This window comes from Heloderma suspectum, chromosome 5 (genome assembly GCF_057233095.1).
Source record: "Heloderma suspectum isolate Gila_16-S chromosome 5, 16-S_ref, whole genome shotgun sequence".
NCBI classification, from domain to species: domain Eukaryota; kingdom Metazoa; phylum Chordata; class Lepidosauria; order Squamata; family Helodermatidae; genus Heloderma; species Heloderma suspectum.
The window spans coordinates 47964828-47988086 of record NC_139462.1 but is presented as its reverse complement, the minus strand read 5'-3'; the positions used below and the strand labels follow the sequence as shown (position 1 = coordinate 47988086).

Genomic DNA, 23259 nt, shown 5'->3' with positions numbered 1-23259 from the left:
CTAGATTGAGAAACTGCTGAGTTGCAGTTCATCAAGAGGTTCAGTTTTATCTCCTGTGGCTTGAATTGGGATAAAATTTCTTTTTTAGATACCACTACATGTGTTAGTTTACCAAATGCCAGAATGTTTATGCTATCAGCAACAACTATTTTGTGAATGGCCACGGTTAATAATGTGATTGTCGCTATCTGCACTGTTCTGCATTTCCTTTCCTTCTGATGTCACTGTTTACCCCCAAACCATGTGCTTGCATACCTCAGGATAATACTTCACAGGTCTGATGAAATGGACTCTGTTCCACAAATGCTGATACCATAATGAATTTGTCAGTCTTTAAGGTGTCAGAAGGCGCTTTGTTGTTTTTCCAGACAAGATAGGTATAAATAAGTTATTAAACTTTTAACACCATTAACAACGAAGGGCTGTGTTGCCACTATCCTTTGCCTGTTAGGTGGAACCTAAAGGGTCTAGGATCTGGCCTACAGAGAGGATTGTTATATGCTTGGGGCCAGTCTAAATTACCTTCGAGGGATCCCTTACAACTCAGTGTCTCTGATTACAAAGAATTTCAGGATTCCCCTGCTTCCCTCACCCCGCCCCCAACTCTGTAACTCTTGAGTTGGCAACATTTTGTTCTACTAGGCCAAGGGGCTGGCGGAATGAGGTGTGTGTGTAGCAGGAAGTCAGGCTGGCAGGAAGTGGATGGAAGATGGAGAGAGCAGATTTGGGCTCTCAGAAGTAAATCCCTAGAAAGCTGAGGGAAGCAGAGTTCTGTTGGACTGGTAGTGTTGTGGACCCTCATCTTAAGCTCAGTGTAAATAAACCTTTTATGAAAGAGGCATCACAAGTCTCCGTGTCCTCCTTCTCAGGAAACTGAAGTCTCAGTAAGCGCTGGAACCCCTGGAACTTCTCACCTCTCAGAAGCGGGGTGCAAGAACGTAACAGTACTGTGGGCTTCCCAGTCTTAAAACTGCCAAGGGCTTGAAGGGAGACTGTGATAAAAGGTAAGAGAGGAAACTCAGAGACTATGGCATGGTTGTTCCCTTTCTAGCTCTCAACATTGCTTTTAAGGCTGCATTCCTATACACACTTACCTGGAACGAGCACATTGAACCTTATGGGTCGTCTTCTGAGTAGATATACATAGGATTACACTGTAAGGCTCCTTCTTGAAGTCTAGTTGTTGCCCAGTTCTACAGAAATATAATTGGGCAACAACTCTCTGTACATTATAGTACAGTGATAGTTGAAACCACTCCTAAAAGAGTGTGACTAACAGTAGGGCCCATCTTCCCACATTTCTCAGTTGATCACCGTAGTGCAGTGTTAGCATACTTGTCACTTCTTGGCTATATCTCAGCTGGGCTTATTTTACAGGGATGGCCAGAGATGGCAGAGGGAAGAGTCCAAAATCAGCCAAGAGAGAGATTCTGACACTGCTTCCATCCTTGCAAAGCTCCTCCCAGCACAATGTGAGAGGACACCCCAGAGCAGCATTTGTCAACTAGAGTTCAACAGAACTTTGGATTCAGCAAGTATCCTGCTTGTTGCTGTTGTTCAGTCATTCAGTCGTGTCCGACTCTTCGTGACCCCATGGACCATAGCACGCCAGGCCTTCCTGTCCTGCGCTCTCTCCCGGAGCGTGCTCAAGTCCATATTCATTGCATCAGTGATGCTAACTAGCCATCTCATCCTCTGCCGTCCCCTTCTCCTTTTGCCTTCAGTCTTTCCCAGCATCAGGGTCTTTTCCAGAGAGTTTTCTCTTCGCATTAGGTGGCCAAAATATTTCAGCTTCAGCATCTGTCCTTCCAAGGAGCACTCAGGGTTGACTGCCTTTAGGATTGACTGATTTGACCTCCTTGCAGTCCAGGGGACTCGTAAGAGTCTTCTCCAGCACCACAGTTTGAAAGCATCAATTCTTCGGCGCTCAGCCTTCCTTATAGTCCAGCTCTCACAGCCATACGTTACTACTGGGAAAACCATAGCTTTGATTAGATGGACCTTTGTCGGCAAGGTGATGTCTCTCCTTCTTACTATGCTGTCTAGGTTTGCCATAGCTTTCCTCCCAAGGAGCAAGCGTCTTTTAATTTCATGGCTATAGTCACCGTCTGCGGTGATCTTGGAGCCCAAGAAAATAAAATCTGTCACGGCTTCCATTTCTTCCCCTTCCATATGCCAGGAAGTGATGGGGCCAGATGCCATGATCTTCGTTTTTTTAATGTTGAATTTCAAACCAGCTTCTGCACTCTCCTCTTTCACCCTCAACAAGAGGCTCTTTAGATCCTCTTTGCTTTCTGCCATTAGGGTGGTATCATCTGCGTATCTGAGGTTGTTGATAATTCTCCCGGCAATCTTAATTCCGACCTGTGATTCATCCAACCTGGCGTTCCTCATGATGTACTCTGCATATAAGTTAAATAAGCAGGGCGACAATATGCAGCCTTGTCGTACTCTTTTCCCAATTTTGAACCAATCGGTTGTTCCATGTCTGGTTCTTACTGTTGCTTCTTGACCCTCGTACAGGTTTCTCAGGAGACAGGTAAGGTGGTCTGGTACTCCCATCTCTTTAAGAATTTGCCACAGTTTGTTGTGATCCACACAATCAAAGGCTTTAGCGTAGTCAATGAAGCAGAAATAGACGTTTTTCTGGAATTCTCTTGCTTTCTCCGTGATCCAGTGAATGTTGGTGATTTGATCTCTAGTTCCTGTGCCTCTTTGAAACCCCGCTTGTACTTCTGGTAGTTCTCGGTTCGCATACTGCTGAAGCCGAGCTTGTAGGATTTTGAGCATAACCTTGCTGGCATGTGAAATGAGCGCAATTGTACGGTAGTTTGAACACTCTTTGGCGTTGCCCTTCTTTGGAATTGGAATGTAAACTGACCTTTTCCAGTCTTGTGGCCACTGCTGAGTGTTCCAAATTGGTTGGCATATTGAGTGCAGCACTTTAACAGCATCATATTTTAGGATTTTAAATAGCTCAGCTGGAATACTGTCATCTCCACTAGCTTTGTTGTTAGTAATGCTTCCTAAGGCCCACTGGACTTCACTCTCGAGGATGTCCGGCTCAAGTTCAGTGACCGCACTATCATGGCTATCAGGGACATTAAGATCTTTCCTGTATAGTTCTTCTGTGTATTCTTTCCACCTCTTCTTAATCTCATCTACTTCTATTAGGTCCCTGCCTTCTTTGTCCTTTATCATGCTCGTCTTTGCACAAAACGTTCCCTTGAGATCTCCGATTTTCTTGAAGAGATCTCTAGTCTTTCCCATTCTGTTGTTTTCCTCGATTTCTTTGCATTGTTCATTTAAGAAGGCCTTCTTGTCTCTCCTTGCTATTCTCTGGAACTCTGCATTCAGTTGGGTATATCTTCCCCTTTCTCCCTTGCTTTTCGCTTCCCTTCTTTCCTCAGCTACTTGTAAAGCCTCCTCAGACAGCCACTTTGCTTTCTTGCATTTCTTTTTCTTTGGGATGGATTGAGTTGCTGCCTCCTGAACAATGTTACGGACCTCCATCCATAGTTTCTCAGGCACTCTGTCTATCAGGTGTAATCCCTTAAATCTATTCCTCACCTCCACTGTATATTCATAAGGGATACGATTTAAGTTATACCTGTATGGTTTAGTGGTTTTCCCTATGTTCTTCAATTTAAGCTGAAATTTTGCAACAAGAAGCTCATGATCTGAGCCACAGTCAGCTCCAGGTCTTGTTTTTACTGACTGTATAGAGCTTCTCCATCTTTGGCTGCAAAGGACATAATCAATCTGATTTCGATATTGACCATCTGGTGATGTCCATGTGTAGAGTCACCTCTTGTGCTGTTGGAAAAGTGTTTGCTATGATCAGCGTGTACTCTTGACAAAACTTTATTAGCCTTTGTCCTGCTTCATTTTGTACACCAAGGCCATGCTTGCCTGTTATCCCGGTGATTTCTTGACTTCCTACTTTAGCATTCCAGTCCCCTATGATGAAGAGGACATCTTTTTTTGGTGTTAGTTCTAGAAGGTGTTGTAGGTCTTCATAGAACCGATCAACCTCAGCTTCTTCGGCATCAGTGGTTGGGGCATAGACTTGAATTACTGTGAGGTTGAATGGTTTGCCTTGGATTCGTACTGAGATCATTCTATCATTTTTAAGATTGTACCCCAGTACTGCTTTTCCCACCCTTTTGTTGACTGTGAGTGCTACTCCATTCCTTCTAAGGGATTCTTGCCCACAGTAGTAGATATGATGGTCACCTGAATTAAATTCGCCCATGCTTGTCCATTTTAGTGTCGATGTTCAATCTTGCCATCTCATGTTTGACGACCTCCAGCTTACCTTGATTCATTGATCTTACATTCCAGGTTCCTAAACAATATTGTTCTTTGCAGCATCGGATTTTCTTTTCACCACCAGACACATCCATAGCTGAGTGTCCTTTCGGCTTTGGCCCAGCCGCTTCACTCTTTCTGGTGCTACTTGGAAATTCCCTCTGCTCTTCCCCAGTAGTATATTGGACACCTTCCGACCTGAGGGGCTCATCTTCCGGCGTCATATCTTTTAGCCTTGTGGTACGCTCCATGGGGTTTTCTTGGCAAGAATACTGGAGTGGGTTGCCATTTCCTTCTCCAGCGGACCACATTTTGTCAGAACTCTCTGCCATGACCTGTCCGTCTTGGGTGGCCCTGCATGGCATAGCTTATGGCTTCACTGAGTTACGCAAGCCCCTTCACCACAACAAGGCAGTGATCCATGAAGGGGAAGTATCCTGCAGGGGTTCCGTAAAATTTTACAACCTCCTACCTCGGGCATTTCACTTCCCCCGCATTGAAAATTAATAAACTTTCAGAATTGCATTTATGAATATTCTTAATTTTCCAGTTGCCCAATGATCTTGAATAACACTCAAGTTATAATCTGAATTTCGTAACTGTTAAAGTGTTATTGGTTTTTTTCTTTTTCACTTTGTAAGGAGGAGGGGTTTGGGGTTCCATAGCATATCACAACATTTCCAGGGGTTCCCCAACCAATAAAGGGCTGAAAACTACTGCCCTTGAGGCTTCTGGGATGTGTGTGTGTCATTATCACTTTGCAGAGGGTGCTTACCAGATCAGAAGCAGTGGACTGTCTAGCCTATTCAGGTGTTTTGCCGGCTCTCAATGTTCCTGTGCATTATGCCCCACCCCCAAGTTCTCCATGCACGCCAGCCCCGCCCTCTCAGTCCCTCATATTGAGCAGAAGTTCTGGAGGGGGATTCTATGTGCATTCGCTTGAACATGAGTAGAAGCATCTCTGCAATCGGAAACCCTGATAAGGCAGGCTTTTACTCCGTTTCAAGTGAAATCTACATAGAAGTGCCCTTCAGACCTTCTTGCTCAGCGCAGAAAGGTTGGGGACTCAGATGCTGCAGACAGGGATGTTAGGGGCATGGGGAGTACATAGCCCTGTGCCCCTTACATGCATTACCATACCCTATTCAGGCAAAATGCCTGAACAGGGCTTGTCACCTACCAAAACTGTGACACCACTCAGTCAAAAGGTGGCCAGAAACTCTTGCTTCTGATCAGGCATAGTGAGCGTGCACCCTAAAGGCCTTGGCAATGTGCTGTTACTTCATACACTTTCACCTGCCTGCTGTGAACTGTCCTGTCCCCTGCCCCCCCCCCTCCCGGCATACTTAAGATTCTAAGGCACATACCTTCTAAACCCCCAAACTTGGCTGTCCCTCTTGTACAATTAAGAGGATACGAAGCCTTTCAGGGAAGAGTAGCTTTTGCCTAGGGCACTCTTTACATTCACTGTGTGATGTCAGCCATGGGAATTGCATAGCCACATTCTCTCTGTGTCAGTTGAGGGGACTGCGTGGGATAAATATGAGCTGAAGCATGACACATATCTAGTTAGGAAGAATAAAAGCACTGAAGCAGCACTTAAGACGATTATTGCCGTTGGGACATATCCATTGCTATTGAGGCTACAGTCTGTTCTTTTACTGTTATTTTTACTGTTCGCAAAAGCAGTACATTTTGCATTTTATCTTCTAAAATCATACCCTATCACAGCCAACCCAATATATCTTGAATTCAAGCACATATAAAGGGCAGGGCAGGGCCAGCCCTCTCATGAGGCACAGTGTATCCCCCACCTCAGGTGTTGAAGAAGGGGGAGTACCAAGTGGCCATGTGTGTGTGTGTGTGTGTGTGTGTGTCTGTCTGTCTCTCTACTTCGATGAGCTCTGCTGGCAGCTCTCCCACAGCATTTGCCACAGCAAGAGAACGGAGCCAGCGAGGCTCTCCAGAGCAACCACCTGCCCTCTGGCTCGCTCTGAGAATCTCAGAGAGAGCCAGAGTGTGGACAGGCTCTCTGTAGAGCTGTGTCAGCCAGAGAAAGCAGCCAGCTTGGCTCTTTGGAGAGCCAGCCAGGCCCAAATGCCTGGCTGTAAGTGTCCTTCCATAGAGCCAGGCATTGTGGGACAGGATGGGGGTGCATCTCCCCAGGCAGGGATGGGGCCAGGGAGGTGCAGAGGGGTAGGAGACACTTCAGGAGGCTGAGAGACATGGCAGTGGGGGCAGAGGTGCACATATTCTCTCCCACCTCAGGTGGTGGGAAAGCTTGCATCAGCCCTTGGTAAAGGTGCTTTTGTTTATACCTTGCTTGGGCAGACAACATATTTTACCTTAAAGGAATTGCCATTTGCAAGCTCAGCTGATAAAATCTTCCATGTTCCATGATCTTTATTTTCTATCAGTGAAAGGTGACCATATTCCGCCTGTAGCCCGCTGCACCAGGAAGCTGGATATATAACATAACATCAGATATTTAAAGGATAGTATAAAATCCATTTCCAGTTGAAGTGGCTGGCAGAGTTTGGATAAATGGATCTGGATTTGCCCAGAGCTGTATGTTTTATGTTGTATGTGCTTATAGACAGGGACATGCGTGTGCTGGAGCTCTGCCTGTTTACTAGGACTGTAGGCAACTATAGTTGTTGCCTAGCATATGTTTGCAGTGCTTGCCACCACACTAAAATGAAACTGCTGAGTTCTGATATGGCATTGAGTCTATAGATATATTGTTTTCATTTTTTGTTAACACTTTCAAAAATTGGCAGCAGGTTCAGGAGCAAAAAAAATTCTTTCAGCAAAAACTTTATTTTCCTACAGACCTGAATTACTGGCATAGTATTACTCTACATATACTAAGCATGTTGAAATATTTAATATAATCAAACACAAATGCATAATTAGGTGAACTGAAACAGTGTGCTGTTGTTTCAATTGTCTATTTTTGTGCTTTTACTTGAAATAAGCCTCATATCAGTTGCTCAGTTGTCATATTTGGAACAGTATATAAAGGTGCGTTCAGTGGAAAAAATGAAATTTAAGGTGAAGACAGACAACATGGTGAAAATGGCTTGCACACAGATTTACTGCATTTTCAAGCATTTGTTTTCAGAGAAGCAAAATGTGTGTTTGAACCACATCCACTTCAGTCTTCACCCTTGTACAACTCCCCCAAATACTTATATTAGTGCAGGTCTGTCCTCCTTAAACCAATGGGGTCAGCTTTGTTTTGCTCAGAAGAAAACTGCCTGTGCTTATGTAGCCAAATGGATTACACAACAGAGATACATTCATATCGTTTTTGTTAGCCACTCCCCTGGTTATAGAAGCAATTGACTAAATGTCAACTTTGGAAATTGCTATAAAAGGACGTTTGTTGTTTATTCGTTCAGTCGCTTCCGACTCTTCGTGACTTCATGGACCAGCCCATGCCAGAGCTTCCTGTTGGCCGTCGCCACCCCCAGCTCCCCCAAGGTCGAGTCCGTCACCTCCAGAATATCATCCATCCATCTTGCCCTTGGTCGGCCCCTCTTCCTTTTGCCTTCCACTCTCCCTAGCATCAGCATCTTCTCCAGGGTATCCCGTCTTCTCATTATGTGGCCAAAGTACTTCAGTTTTGCCTTTAATATCCTTCCTTCAAGTGAGCAGTCTGGCTTTATTTCCTGGAGTATGGACTGGTTTTATCTTCTTGCAGTCCAAGACACTCTCAGAATTTTCCTCCAGCACCACAGTTCTATAAAAGGACAGTTGTGGTTAAAATGTTTCAAATAAAAATTAAATACCTATTGGGGCTAAACAATTTTTTTTTACAAATTTGCAGAGAAATATTTAAATAGTGATGAAGTCTCTGAGAAAATGGCCTGATTCACATGTCTCAACAACCCAGATTTTTTTTTAGATCCTGGGTTGTTGTGAATTAAGCAAGAATGAGCAAACATGCTGGCTCCTCCTGCCCAACTGCTCCTGCTGCCAAGTGGGAGGGACTAAACTGGGTTGTTTAGTGTTGTGTACTGACCAGGAACTCTGGGTTGTTGGTGGAAAGACAACCCAGAATTCTGTGTTCTAATTCTCGGTTGTCTCTCCCCCAACAACCCAGAATTCCTAGTTTTGCCACTTTCTACCATTGTCCTAGCAAGCGCTAGTTATGTTGCACAAGCGTTGATTTATGCTAGTGCAATATAATTAATTTAGTACTTTGGCCACATAATGAGAAGGCAGGATACCCTGGAGAAGATGCTGATGCTAGGGAGAGTGGAAGGCAAAAGGAAGAGGGGCCGACTAAGGGCAACATGGATGGATGACATTCTGGAGGTGACAGACTCGACCTTGGGGGAACTGGGGGTGGCGACGGCCGACAGGAAGCTCTGGCGTGGGCTGGTCCATGAAGTCACGAAGAGTCGGAAGCGACTGACCGAATAAACAACAACACAATGTAATTAGTGCTGGTGCTGGGGCACAGTTGGATCCTACATATACCATTTGTAATTCCATATTTATCACCGGGAAGTTATTTTAACACCTACTGCATACTTTCAAATGACTTGTTAAAATGTCTGCTTTGTTTGGCTTTGGGCATTTGGTTTTAAAACACAAACTTGGGGGTGGGTTTTAAAACACAAAAAACTGCTTATTTTTGTGAATGTGCATTTACTGTGTTCTATGGTGTATGTTATTTTAAAATAACTTTTGTCATTTCTAAATCTTTTTGTTTTAATTTAGCACTCTTTATTGTTTATAATGTGAATCTTCTGTGGAAAAATGATACGCAAGTTTTAAGTATAAATTAATTCATAAAGGTAGCCCTTAAGATAAACTGTATCACACACACACACACACCCTGTAACTTGCATAGGAATTACCATAATTGGAAATGTTATAAAATTATGATAAAAATTTGGCAATAACATAGGTATGATTGTTTTTACTTAAGGGGAGGCATGATGCCTCCTGCACTTTCCACCAGCACTCCAATTCAAATCAGGTATATTCCAGGTTATCAAGTTTCACAACACAAATTTGGAAGAAAAAGGTCTGAAAATCTTTTGCCAGATGCAACATCTCTATTGAGTGACTCACTCTCTTGCCCAGGCTTTTCCTAATTTGGGTGCAACAGTTGATACCTGAAATAGACCTGATTTGCAATGTAGATCCTTAAGGCCTGAGATGAGTAATAAATCTAAAATAGCCATCGGAGAAGGACAAGCACGTGGGAGAGCATGAAGGAGGAGGGCAGTGTGCCAGGAAACCTGACAAATCAGTCAGTTATTTTTTATTTATTCATTTTTAAAGCTTGCTGGGCCTTCTTAAGGGGCGGCGGCAAGAAACCAGGAAGTCTTCCTAAGCATGCATGCTCAAGAAAGCCTGAATGCATAAACATCCTTCCTGAGCTTCAGGAACGATATCCTTTATGTCGCGTGAGCACCTCTAACGGAACTAGAGTCCTGGAGCATTCTGCCTTACCTTGCCATGCTAGTACTGAAATGACCTGTGCTCATTGCTAGCCGAAAGTCAGAAAAGGAAATAAAAGTCATTGCCCAAAGTTAAAACTATGAAGAATTAATAAAACAAAGGGAAGGGTTACAACAGGGTTGGGAAAACTCTTTTAGCCCAATGGCTGAATTCAATTTTGGAGAAGCTCTCGGGGCCACATTCCAGGGGTGGGAGGGGCCAAAGGTGAAACGGGTAGAGCCAAAATACCAAACATCCCAGCATATTGTAGCTTAAAGCTCTTACTGCCAGTAACTGAGCCTCAAGAGAAGCATTTCAGTATATCAGAATGAGAGAATACCCATGCAAAAACTGGAAGACCACCACATGACCAGATGCCAGGGGGGAGGGGTGTGGCCAAGAAAAGGGGTCGTTGCCATCTAGGGAACTCTGGAGGGTTGGATTTGAAGGACAGAAAGAATTAGAAGAAGAGAAGGACTAGAAGAACAGAATTTCATTCTACTTGAGCTTATGTACTAATCTGCATTAACTAATGTGGGTTAGTGCATTTGTGCAAGTGCGCATTAGTGCTGATGCACACTTGTGCTAATGTGGATTAGTGCAAATCCTACCCCCCTCGCTGGTGAAAAATTGGTCCTAAAGGCCGTGGAATCCACATGACTTGGAACAAGCCGGTCCACTGCAGAATCTACCTATGTGTTACTTGCTGGATCAGGAACCACATGCATAAATCAAATAAGCATCCAAGTGTTGTTGCACACATTCATCTATTCATTCCCATCCAAATTTTGGCAGAGGTAGGCACACAGCACCAAAACCACGGAATGCCCTCCCATATATGGCTCCCTTTCCGTTCACTTTTCATAGCTGCCTCATGACTTACTTTGTTTTTGATTGCTGATGTATTTGTTCCACTACTGCTGTTTGGGTAATGCTGTATTCTATTCTTCTGTTTAATTTGGCTTCACTGATTTCTTATATTATATATATATATATATATATATATATATAGCCTTGAAAAACAGCTTGTACATTTCTAACAAACAAAATATATTTTTATATACAATATAGTATTTATAATCCATGTAGAGCTGGAAGCAAGCAACTATAACAAATCATGAACACAAAAGAAACAGATGAGCATGTTATGTGTAGAGGAGATACATATTATTGTCCTGAGCAATTAAAGCAATTGGAGCACTTTTATAAATAACAACTTCAGAAGGAAAGAAATCATATTTATGACATTTCGATATTTTTTGAAGACTAATTCAATAAATGGAAAATCATATTAAATCAGTATGTTTTATACTAAAAATATTTGGAGTGCTTCAGATAGAAGGCTTCTAGGACTAAAAATCAAAAGGCATCGTACATCTGTTCTATGTTTTTCTCCTTAATCAATTTTTTTCTGGTAAGAAAAAAGAAAGGAGTAGTGGTGGGCGAAGCTGGAGGGTAACAAATGGAAGATGTTGCCTGGGCATCACCCTCCCCTCACCCTGCCCTTAAAAGTCTGTGTTTAAGGCGGGGTGATTGCAAGATAAAAACCTTGTCTGGAACCACACTTAGTTGGCATATGGAAATAGTTACAAGAAATGAAGTTTTATGTTAATTAAAAATTAGCATTTCACCAAGTCCAGATGGGATCTAACTGAGAGTTCTTAAAGGACTCAAGTGTGAAAATGCTGACTGTCTAGCATAAATATGTAACTTCTCTCTAAGATTAGCCTCTCTACCAGAGGACTGGAAAATAGCAATGTAGCACCCATTTTTAAAAAAGGATTGGGTGAGGGGACTAGGAAATTACTGGCCAGTTACTATAACATCTGTTCGGGTAAATTGGTGGAAAGCATTATAAAGATACAATTATCAAGCACATCAAAGAACAAGTCTTGCTGAAGAAGAATCAACATCGCTTTTGCAAAGGAAAGTCCTGTCTCGCTAAACTTTTAGAGTTCTTTGAGACAATGTTAACAAGCATGTGCATAGAGATGATCCAGCAGACAATGCATACTTAGACTTTCAAAAACATTTGACAAGATGATGTTAACAAGCATGTGCATAGAGATGATCCAGCAGACAATGCATACTTAGACTTTCAAAAACTTTTGACAAAGTCCCTCACCAAAGGGTCCTGAATAAATTTAGCAGTCATGAGGATGGGGCTTCTTATGGATTGTTAACTAGTTTAGAATAGGAAGAGGAATAAATGGACAGTTCTCACAATGGAGGTATGTAAGAAGTGGGGTTCCCCAAGGATCTGCACTGAGATCAGTGCTTTCAAACTTTTTCATAAATGGTCTGGAGTGTAAGCAGTGAGGTGGCCAATTTTGCAGATACCACCAAATTATTCAGGATGATAGAAATGAAAAGGGATTGTGAAGAGTTCCAAAAGGAATGCTCCGAACTGGATAAATGGGCATTAAAATGGAAAATGTAGTTCAATGTAACTATGTGTAATGTGATTCACATTGGGGCAAAAAGAAAAGAAAAGCCTAACCTCATATATACAGTAATGCGATCTGAGCTGGTGATAGACCATGAAAGAGACCTTGGGGTCATGGTCGATAGCTGAAAGAAAACGTTGACCTGTGTGTAGCAGATATGAAAAAGGCAAGGGGGAAATTTCAACCCTACGAAAGCTGGGATGGTGGTGGTGGTGGTGATGGGGAGTTGAGTGAATGGTAGATGAATTCATGTAGTTTGGATAGCTTAGAATATGGCTTAGAGTACATGGAAGATAATTTGAAAAGAAGTGAATGGACTAATGTTCTAAAGAAAAAGGAGATTAGGCTAAAATGAAGCCTAAGTGACATGATTATAATAATGATGTAAACTTATGGCATGCTATTATAACGGAGACCTTTTCAGCCGTTTCTGTCAGGCTTGCACAGTTCCCAACTGCTACTCAATATCTTTATTAGGAAAACTCCTGCAGCAAAGTTCAATTCAAACATTTGCCTTATAAAAATAAATTTATTTTCTTTGCTATGAAAAAAGGCTATTCAGCTTATGGCTCCTGGAGTCATATTGCACACTGTACCATCATTAATCCTTTTCTCAAAGAGAATGCAGACCACTCTGGTGCTGATACCCATCGTAAAAACTCTGTAGAGAATCTGGAATTCTAGGGGTCACAATCGCCAAGGCTTGTTGGAAATGCCGTCCCATAATGCATTTGGCTTGTATATCTTCCTGAAGGGCGACAAGGGCAGCTTCTCTACAAACTGCAGTTATCTGAAAAAGAAACATATTCATGTTTTTTAAAAAAGAACAATGGAATATCCAATATTGGAACATTTTATCTGCTGAGGATTGGGCAGGACAACCATAGAATGTAACAGAAGGCTGAATTCTCTCATAATTTTCTTGAGCATCAGCAAAAGCATCTGGACAAATGAAAACTCAGCTGCAACTGTGGCAAAATTAATCAATACATGTTTGCATTCTGGTGTTTATTATTGGAGGACCATACCCTGTTCTTTTATGTAAGTAAAACATGCCTATGGCAGACGTTCAATTAAAAATTCATCAGTTGATAATAAACAATCCAGTAAGTGTTCTATAAACAACAGAAAGCTGATCAAATTGTCCATAGCTGCTATCTTAAAACCCTAACTTCTTTTTAAAAGTAAAAATATATAATTCAAAGCAGGTAGGAAGAAAAAGCATGGGAAAGAAGAGGTTTTATATCTTAAAGCCTGAGATATGTTTTTAAGCTCTCTGGACTTCAGACAGCGGAAACAGCCTCATGTTAATGTCATTCTAAAGACACATTACTGTGGTGAAAAGCGCTTGAGGAATGAACAGAGAGACCATGATTTTCAGCGTAAGAGGGAAAACAGTGATTGATATTGACTGCACCCTTATGTGTGTAAATGAAAGAGCCAGCTGAAATGCATTTGTCAGCCATTCAATGTATTTTCCTTGTTTGTTCACTTGCTGAAAAGACTTCCACTGCCTATGCTGGACTAATGGCTGCCAAAGTCTTTTAGGGGCTTTTTACGGGATTTAGCATGTTTTTAACCAGACTTTGGGGGGTGGGGGGAAGCATGGATTTGAACATCTTTGTCAAGTTACTACAATATTGCTGTTAGTTCTGATCAGCATTTTGTTGCCTTGAGTTTTAATTCTTTACAACATTTAACAAGACATTAAAAAGGGGGAAATCCATGCACAGCCATCTTATAGGTAAAACCTTTCAGTTTTCTGCCAACTAATGTAGAGAGCACAGCCATATGTGTATTCATATTTCTCAGCTCTTAAACACAGACAAAACCCAAATTGTGATTATTTGAAAAGTAACACATATCTAGATATATTCCCCTCTTCCTTAACTAGTTGTTTTCCAATACTTTTGTTTGGTATCTGTGTTGTTTAAAACATCAAATGAACATGAGCATCAAAAGTCACAGTTGTATGTAAAGTGTCTGATCTTCCAACAGGCAACACACAGGCCGTGCTAAGTCTCTGCCCCCCAGCTTCTCCACTTCCCATCAATTCATGCTTCCAGTGATTCATAAACGTTGTCACAGGGGAAAATTGGCAACCAAGATTTGGGCACTGCCAGATATTAGGAACAAGAGGTGCACACAGCAAAGACTATCGGGGCAGGAGGTGATGCTGGCCTACCTAACAATTTGGGTGGGAACATTTAAGTAACAATGACACAAAAATAGCAAGAACTGGAGTAAAAAGGAATTTGCTTAGGATCTGATCTAGGGTGTTCCTACATTAAGAAAAAAAACAGCAAAAACCCACATCCTTTCCGGAGCTTCCTGCTTTCGGTTTCTTTGCGGGATTAGGTCATTAGGAAGGGCTTCTTTACACGGCTGCCACGTGGTTTGAACTGAGGGAGTGCCTCCCTCCCTCCCTAGTATGTGTACAAAGGGGGGCGGGGAGTCTTGTTTTCATAGCTTAACTGTCAGGGTTAGATTGGAGCCCGTAGAGCCCCAAAGCAGTTCTGATTCTGAGGAAGAGATAGAAACTGTGGGAGAGGAACCCGTGCACTGTTCAGAGGTGCTGCCAGAGGGAGAGCCCTTCCCTGCTCACATTCCTGAGAGTGGTAGCGACCCTGGCAGGCAGGGGGAGGGACAACTGGAGCGTTGGGATGCTAGGTGCCAGGACAAGCGGGAGATGGAGGGCGCCAAGAGGAGGCGCTCAGCCCGCTTGGCGTGACGTCAACAGCTGTGCCCCGATGCCCCACGGGAAAGGGGTGGACTTTTGCCTCCTAGCCCTTAAGTTCAGAGGCTTCCCGCCTTTTCCTTCCAAACGGAGACCACCTGATTCCATAAGGCTAGAAACCCCATATGGCAGCTCTCTTAAGTTTCCCTCATTAGGCTCAGGCAATTAGCATCTCTAAGCGTCATTAGGTTGAATGGAACTAAAGCCTTGGAAAAGAGCCCTATCGTTTGTGTGTTTATTCTGGCTACTTCAGGATTTCAGAAGGCAGCAAGGGCACTCCTGAGATTAACTTCTGCTGTACTGTTTTCTCCCAGCCCTCAGGAAACCTCTGACTTACTTCTGAGTGGACATAAAATATAAGATTGTGCTGTAAGTCTGCAACCCTTGGCACACTTGTGTGGGAGTAAGCCTCACTGAACTCAGTGGGACTTACTTCTGAGTAATCATAACATCACCCTGTAATTCTGCTACCCTCGGCACACTTACTTGGGAGTAAGACCCACTGAACTTAATAGGGTGCTCTGAAACAACAGAGGACGTTGCTTCTGAGCTTGGTGGAGTGGGGGATCAGATGTGTCTCCCTTCGTTGTAGGGAGGCATTTTACCCTCTTCTCCTTCTAACTGAGAAATGCAGAGGCAGGAGACACAATCGGTAGGTGACTCTTGCCCTCACTCCTGTCAAATCTCATCCTGACTGTACCAACAACAACTGAAATGGAGAATTTCACAGAGAAGTCATGGAGCATGACTTTGTGCATGCCTGCTAGAGGGGAAGGCCAACCAGAAGCTGTTTTGTGTGCATGCGGCCTCAAAGTTTAAAATGGGAGCTACACTCTTGAAAAATGGAAGCAGTGAGTAGAAAGCAGTGCAGAGAAGAGAAGAGAAGAGAAGAGCCATTTCCTCTGTTGTGCACTCTCTCACACATACACACCCTAAAGCACTATGGATGAAAAAGTGGATGTAGCAGTTGAGGGCCTAGCACAGGGGTGCAGAACCTCAGGCCCAGGGCCCAAATCTGGCCCTCCAGAGCTCCCAATCCAGCCCTCTGGGGTTTCCCAGAGGCCCCCCCAGCTTCCCCTGGCCCCACTGCTCCCCCAACCTGCTTCCAGGGTTTTGTGCAGTTTTTTCCCCATTCTAAAATGTTGAAATACCTCCCTTAAGGGTTAATTACTGGCAGAAAGAGCTTTCAGCTAAAATATGCTGGGGGGGTTGTATTTTTGGCTTCACCCCTTTTGCCTTTGGCCCTGCTCACCACTGGAATGCAGTCCCCAAGCACTGCTGGCCTAGCAGGTGCAGTGATGGATGTGCAACGTTGCAGGGTACAGGCAAAGCAGAGAGACACAGTCAGGCTTTTGCACCCTAAAACTCCTAGCCAGGGCACCTGTTCCAACTCTCCCACAAATATTGATATTTGCTTTAAATTACAAGATGTACAAATTTAGCAGCCTTCTTATTCCAGAGCCACTTTGCCTCCCCCCATCTTCATTGCAACAATCACAGCTAGAAAGTATGACGTTTGACATTTCATCAGGTCTAGCATGCCCAAGTAAAACTGTCATGATTGAGACCCGAGTGTGGTGTGCATTCATGCAACAGAGGTGCAGCCCTGGTCTTAGAAAAATCAATGAGAAATTTGCCATGTATTTTATTGAGGCATGGAGGACACCCTAGTTGTTTTGACCTCAAATACCTCTAACCAGAGACCAATCTTAATAGTTGGTGAGAGGGTTCTAATGAAAAGAAAGAAAAACTGGTGTCAAACAGTTGTTGCTTCCTGCACAAAACACTCTCAGGTATAAATCTATTTCCCTCCTGAAGCCATGGGACTGATCACCCAGCTTCAGGATGAGTCAGTTGAGATGAATGGCTGATTCAGATTGCTTGAGTCAGGTCCATTGTCATTTGAAGCAGTAACTTTCTTCCAAAGGGCTGAAAGTCCTTTTCAGCATCTTTGTATTTGAAGTGCGCAAAAAAAAAAAAAAAAAAAAGCTTTACAGAATCTTGAGAGAGAGAAAGAAAGAAATGAGCTTCTGTGTTAAAGTCTTAGGTATTTTTTAAAAGTGGCTTGGTTAATGCCTTGTCTGCCGGGAACACCTGTGAACTATTGAATTTAATTGGGCTGCAGCTGGTGCTGATTGTATGTGCAGCAGCCTGATAGGCCGGTCTTTGACATTGTGTTTCGTTTTCCTTTTCCCTTTCTTTCAAGCTTGTTTCCCCCCCTGTAGATGGTTACAAGAGACTGTGTGAGAAAGGGATTAAGAACCTGGAGCAGATTGGCATCCTGGGGTGGGGTCTGTGAATAGCGCAAATGGTGGCGCTTTCCCAGATGATGACTACCTGCATGAGTGTGTGGCAAGCTTGCTGTATGTGCCCTCCGAGGCACCTCAAAAAGCAGGATTAGGGAGTGGGAACGCCAGCTTTCCCACTCAGCATGCAGGACCATAAAAACGTTCCAAAATTAGGCCTTAAAAGAAAAAGGATAAAAACCCCAAGAGTCAAATCTAAAAAAGGGACTGAATGGTTTTCCCCAACCCAAGTCTTTTCTATGTTGTTGTTCAGTCGTTCAGTCGTGTCCGACTCTTCGTGACCCCATGGACCATAGCACGCCAGGCCTTCCTGTCCTGCACTCTCTCCCGGAGTGTGCTCAAATTCATATTCATTGCATCCGTGATGCTATCTAGCCATCTCATCCTCTGCCGTCCCCTTCTCCTTTTGCCTTCAGTCTTTCCCAGCATCAGGGTCTTTTCCAGGGAGTTTTCTCTTCGCATTAGGTGGCCAAAATACTGGAGCTTCAGCTTCATTATCTGTCCTTCCAATGAGCACTCAGGGTTGATTTCCTTTAGGATGGACTGATTTGACCTCCTTGCAGTCCAGGGGACTCGTAAGAGTCTTCTCCAGCACCACAGTTCGAAAGCATCAATTCTTCGGCGCTCAGCCTTCCTTATAGTCCAGCTCTCACAGCCATACGTTACTACTGGGAAAACCATAGCTTTGATTAGACGGACCTTTGTCGGCAAGGTGACGTCTCTGCTTCTTACTATGCTGTCTAGGTTGGCCATAGCTTTCCTCCCAAGGAGCAAGCGTCTTTTAATTTCATGGCTACAGTCACCGTCTGCAGTGATCTTGGAGCCCAAGAAAGTAAAATCTGTCACTGCTTCCATTTCTTCCCCTTCTATATGCCAGGAAGTGATGGGGCCAGATGCCATGATCTTAGTTTTTTTAATGTTGAGTTTCAAACCAGCTTTTGCACTCTCCTCTTTCACCCTCAACAAGAGGCTCTTTAGATCCTCTTCGCTTTCTGCCATTAGGGTGGTATCGTCTGCATATCGGAGGTTGTTGATAATTCTCCCAGCAATCTTAATTCCGACCTCTGATTCATCCAACCCGGCATTTCTCATGATGTACTCTGCATATAAGTTAAATAAGCAGGGTGACAATATGCAGCCTTGTCGTACTCCTTTCCCAATTTTGAACCAATCGGTTGTTCCATGTCTGGTTCTTACTGTTGCTTCTTGACCCTCGTACAGGTTTCTCAGGAGACAGGTCAGGTGGTCTGGTACTCCCATCACTTTAAGAATTTGCCACAGTTTGTTGTGATCCACACAATCAAAGGCTTTAGCGTAGTCAATGAAGCAGAAATAGACGTTTTTCTGGAATTCTCTTGCTTTCTCCATGATGCAGCGAATGTTGGCGATTTGATCTCTAGTTCCTCTGCCTCTTCGAAACCCAGCTTGTACTTCCGGTAGTTCTCGGTTCGCATACTGCTGAAGCCTAGCTTGTAGGATTTTGAGCATCACCTTGCTGGCATGTGAAATGAGCGCAATGGTGCGGTAGTTTGAACACTCTTTGGCGTTGCCCTTCTTTGGAATTGGAATGTAAACTGACCTTTTCCAGTCTTGTGGCCACTGTTGAGTGTTCCAGATTTGTTGGCATATTGAATGCAGCACTTTAACAGCATCATCTTTTAGGATTTTAAATAGCTCGGCTGGAATACTGTCATCTCCGCTAGCTTTGTTGTTACTAATGCTTCCTAAGGCCCACTTGACTTCACTCTCTAGGATGTCCGGCTCAAGTTCAGTGACCATACTATCATGGCTATCAGGGACATTCAGATCTTTCCTGTATAGTTCTTCTGTGTATTCTTGCCACCTCTTCTTAATCTCATCTGCTTCTGTTAGGTCCCTGCCTTCTTTGTCCTTGATCATGCCCGTCTTTGCACAAAACGTTCCCTTGAGATCTCCAATTTTCTTGAAGAGATCTCTAGTCTTTCCCATTCTGTTGTTTTCCTCGATTTCTTTGCATTGTTCATTTAAGAAGGCCTTCTTGTCTCTCCTTGCTATTCTCTGGAACTCTGCATTCAGTTGGGTATATCTTCCCCTTTCTCCCTTGCTTTTCGCTTCCCTTCTTTCTTCAGCTACTTGTAAACCCTCATCAGACAGCCACTTGGCTTTCTTGCATTTCTTTTTCTTTGGGATGGATTTCGTTGCTGCCTCCTGAACAATGTTACGGACCTCCATCCATAGTTCCTCAGGCACTCTGTCTATCAGGTCTAATCCCTGAAATCTATTCCTCACCTCCACTGTATATTCATCAGGGATATGATTTAGGTCATACCTGAACGGTTTAGTGGTTTTCCCGACGTTCTTCAATTTAAGCCGAAATTTTGCAAGAAGCAGCTCATGATCTGAGCCACAGTCAGCTCCAGGTCTTGTTTTTACTGACTGTATGGAGCTTCTCCATCTTTGGCTGCAAAGGACATAATCAATCTGATTTCGATATTGACCATCTGGTGACGTCCATGTGTAGAGTCGCCTCTTGTGCTGTTGGAAAAGAGTGTTTGCTATGATCAGCATGTTCTCTTGGCAAAACTCTATTAGCTTTTGTCCTGCTTCATTTTGTACACCAAGGCCATGCCTGCCTGTTATCCCGGTGATTTCTTGACTCCCTACTTTAGCATTCCAATCCCCTATGATGAAGAGGACATCTTTTTTTGGTGTTAGTTCTAGAAGGTGTTGTAGGTCTTCATAAAACCGATCAACCTCAGCTTCTTCGGCCTCAGTGGTTGGGGCATAGACTTGAATTACTGTGATGTTGAATGGTTTGCCTTGGATTCGTACTGAGATCATTCTATCATTTTTAAGATTGTACCCCAGTACTGCTTTTCCCACCCTTTTGTTGACTATGAGTGCTACTCCATTTCTTCTAAGGGATTCTTGCCCACAATAGTAGATACGATGGTCACCTGAATTAAATTCACCCATGCCTGTCCATTTTAGTTTGCTGATTCCCAAGATGTCGATGTTCAATCTTGCCATCTCATGTTTGACCACCTCCATCTTACCTTGATTCATTGATCTGACATTCCAGGTTCCTAAACAATATTGTTCTTTACAGCATCGAATTTTCTTTTCACCACCAGACACATCCACAGCTGAGTGTCCTTTTGGGCTTGGCCCAGCCGCTTCACTCTTTCTGGCGCTACTTGGAAATACCCTCTGCTCTTCCCCAGTAGCATATTGGACACCTTCCGACCTGAGGGGCTCATCTTCCGGCGTCATCTCTTTTAGCCTTGTGATACGTTCCATGGGGTTTTCTTGGCAAGAATACTGGAGTGGGTTGCCATTTCCTTCTCCAGTGGACCACATTTTGTCAGAACTCTCTGCCATGACCTGTCCGTCTTGGGTGGCCCTGCACGGCATAGCTTATGGCTTCACTGAGTTATGCCTGACTCTTATTAGACCAGTCATATGCACCTGCTTAGATAAAAAAGAAGCCCAAATCACAAATAAAGCCAAAAGGTGCGCTTGCCACCTTCTCCACCAATCGCCACTTGTCTTCTAAAGCACGAGTTTACACTGTGGCCCAGTTCAGACACAACAACAAACCATAATTCCTTGTTCTGAGCACAAACTAGCACAAGTCTGAGGCTCATGCACAAAGGGATTTAAAGTCTCTGTTCCTGGTTTGTTGTAAACCACAGTTCCCCAGGATCCGATCCTGGTTTAATATCTTGGCTTGTTAACTGTGATTTGTACACACCACAGTTTCTCAAGTTTGGATGAAACAGGACATTGGAATTTAGAGGGAACCAGGAGCAGAAGCTTTAATCTTTTCCATTTTGCCAGATTACACTTGTAACTACAAACTATGGCTATGCCCGAATTGTACCTTGGAATGCCTGTAGAAGTCATTGTCCTTCTCATCCTGTTCCCCATATGTAAAGTGTGAATACAAAGTTGTGTTAACAGCACAAACATCATACACTTTTGAAGGCAATATAAGATTTTAATAATCCAAACATACAAATCTATACATAAGAGAGGAAAATAATTAATAGCATTATGTCAAAACCGAGCCCTCCTGTTTGAATGTAATTCAAATGTTATTAAATTAAATCATTTTTTAATTTTTAATTCTAGAGTGATGGCCAACATATATTGACCCCAAAGAATCTCAGAATTTGAACTTGATCTTTACCTGAAATACTGAAACAAAATAGTATCAATTTGCATCCTACAACTACTATGTGACTTTGCGAAAGTATTGTCAAATGAATGTGCTTGTAAAAGTTGAATAAGTTACAGTATTTAGAAACATCATATGCAATTTATAAAAATTAGGTTCGTTTTGTATCATCAAATAGCCATATGATACTTGTTTATCTTTACTGATGACTATCTATTTCTCATGAGTTTGCACAGACACAATGAAGAGAAAGATGAACTGTTTCCAGAATTAACACATGGACCATGCAATAAACAGAGAAGATTATTTGTTTTAGGTTTTGATGGGTTTATGCCAAATCCTTCTACTATGTGCACAAAGGGTCTTTTAGAAAGATTGTATTTATTCTCAATCATTCTGATAAGAGTTAACACCCACAGGGTATACTCTGAATTTGGCTACAAGCTTCGTTTCCCTTTCTTCTCTGATTTTGTTTTTTTAAAACTAGGCATGCTCCTTTTCCAAGCAATATATTAAATGTAAATTCCAATTTAACATTTGTAACTACAAGCTCCAAATGCAGTTGCTTTCCAAAACATACTGATTTGATATAGATCCCATCATTCTGGCAAAGACATGGCAGGACTGCACCTTTAACAAAAGAATTTTGTAACAAAAACGAGTTTGCACATGCTGGGACAGAATATTTTTAAACAACATTCTCTGCCAAGTGCTAGTTTCAGCTATATTTGTGGAACGTAACCTACATACATTCACTTCAGTATGAAACTAAGCTTCTTTTTCTGCAAACTGTCCTTAGAATTATTTCTTTTTGAGAAAGTCACTACAAATGAACCTGCCTATTCCCTCCAGTACCATGGTGTTATCTGTGTTTAAATACCTGCAATGTATACATTTGAGGGGTTTATATACCTCCCCTTCACAATCAGCTGAAATTTTGCCTAAACAACTTGCGAGGCAAAAAGAAGAGCATACATTTAAGCTGAATCTAGTTATGACTGCAAAAATACAAATAAAATTTGTTTCCTCCAAAGACCTATATTATGGCACAACATGAACCTTGACCAAAGTCCTGTGCATGTGTCTAAAGAACAACAACTATGCTATTTGGCCTCTAACCACACCAGTTATAGTTATCATCTACATATCTGTGCTGTAGCTAACTTTCTTTCATGTGTGGGGGGGGTGGGGGCAGTGGATGGAATTGAACTCAGATCTGGAGAGGGGAAATGGGTGAGAACTATTCCCCTTTGCATCCCTTGCCACTATGTGTTCCCCACCCCCCACCCCTAGGTTTCCCAGAACTCAACTGAAGAGTAAACAAGCACAGAAGGGGAGAAATGCCTTCCAAAATAGGTCAATAATCTAAGTGCATTAGGTGGCGAATCATTCTGAATACTTCAATTACAAACTCTTGACTGTGTTACACCAAGCAAAGGTCCATGTTCCCTTTTTTACTTTGCCTCCTTTAATCAAGGAGACCAAGAGCGGTAGGTCCCAAGTTCAATCCCCGGCATCTCCAGGCTGGACTGGAAAAAACCCTGCCTGAAACTTTGGCAAACCGCTGCCAGTCAGTGCTGACAATACTGGACTAGATGGACCAATGGTCTGATTCAGTATAAGGAAGCTTCTTATGTTCCCATTTGCAGAAGGGACCAGCAAGAAAGACCCTGAAATGAATACGAGCCAACACAAATGAAATAAAAGTGGTGTGTGTGTGTGCGAGGGAGAGCGGGTGGGGGGTAGATCCAGGAGTACATACATAATATTACTGTAAAAAGCGAAAGAATTGGGATGTTGAGAAGTTTGGGGAAGTTAGCCATAAAACTGGATAATGAG

General features: G+C 42.9%; 1 protein-coding gene across 6 annotated transcripts in view; it reads right to left on the bottom strand.

Moving 5' to 3' along the window:
* AFG2A (AAA ATPase AFG2A) overlaps positions 1-23259 on the bottom strand; it is a 281537-nt gene that overhangs the window by 9544 nt on the left and 248734 nt on the right. For 3 of the 6 annotated variants that reach the window (XM_084855975.1, XM_084855977.1, XM_084855980.1), the window contains exon 16: positions 12815-13008. In XM_084855975.1, the coding sequence (XP_084712101.1) occupies positions 12832-13008 (177 nt within the window). In that variant the 3' untranslated portion in view covers positions 12815-12831. Of the gene's footprint in view, positions 1-6656; positions 6773-6885; positions 8057-12814; positions 13009-23259 lie in introns of those variants that run through there. The other 3 variants (XM_084855976.1, XM_084855978.1, XR_014792057.1) reach the window with 2 other exon arrangements.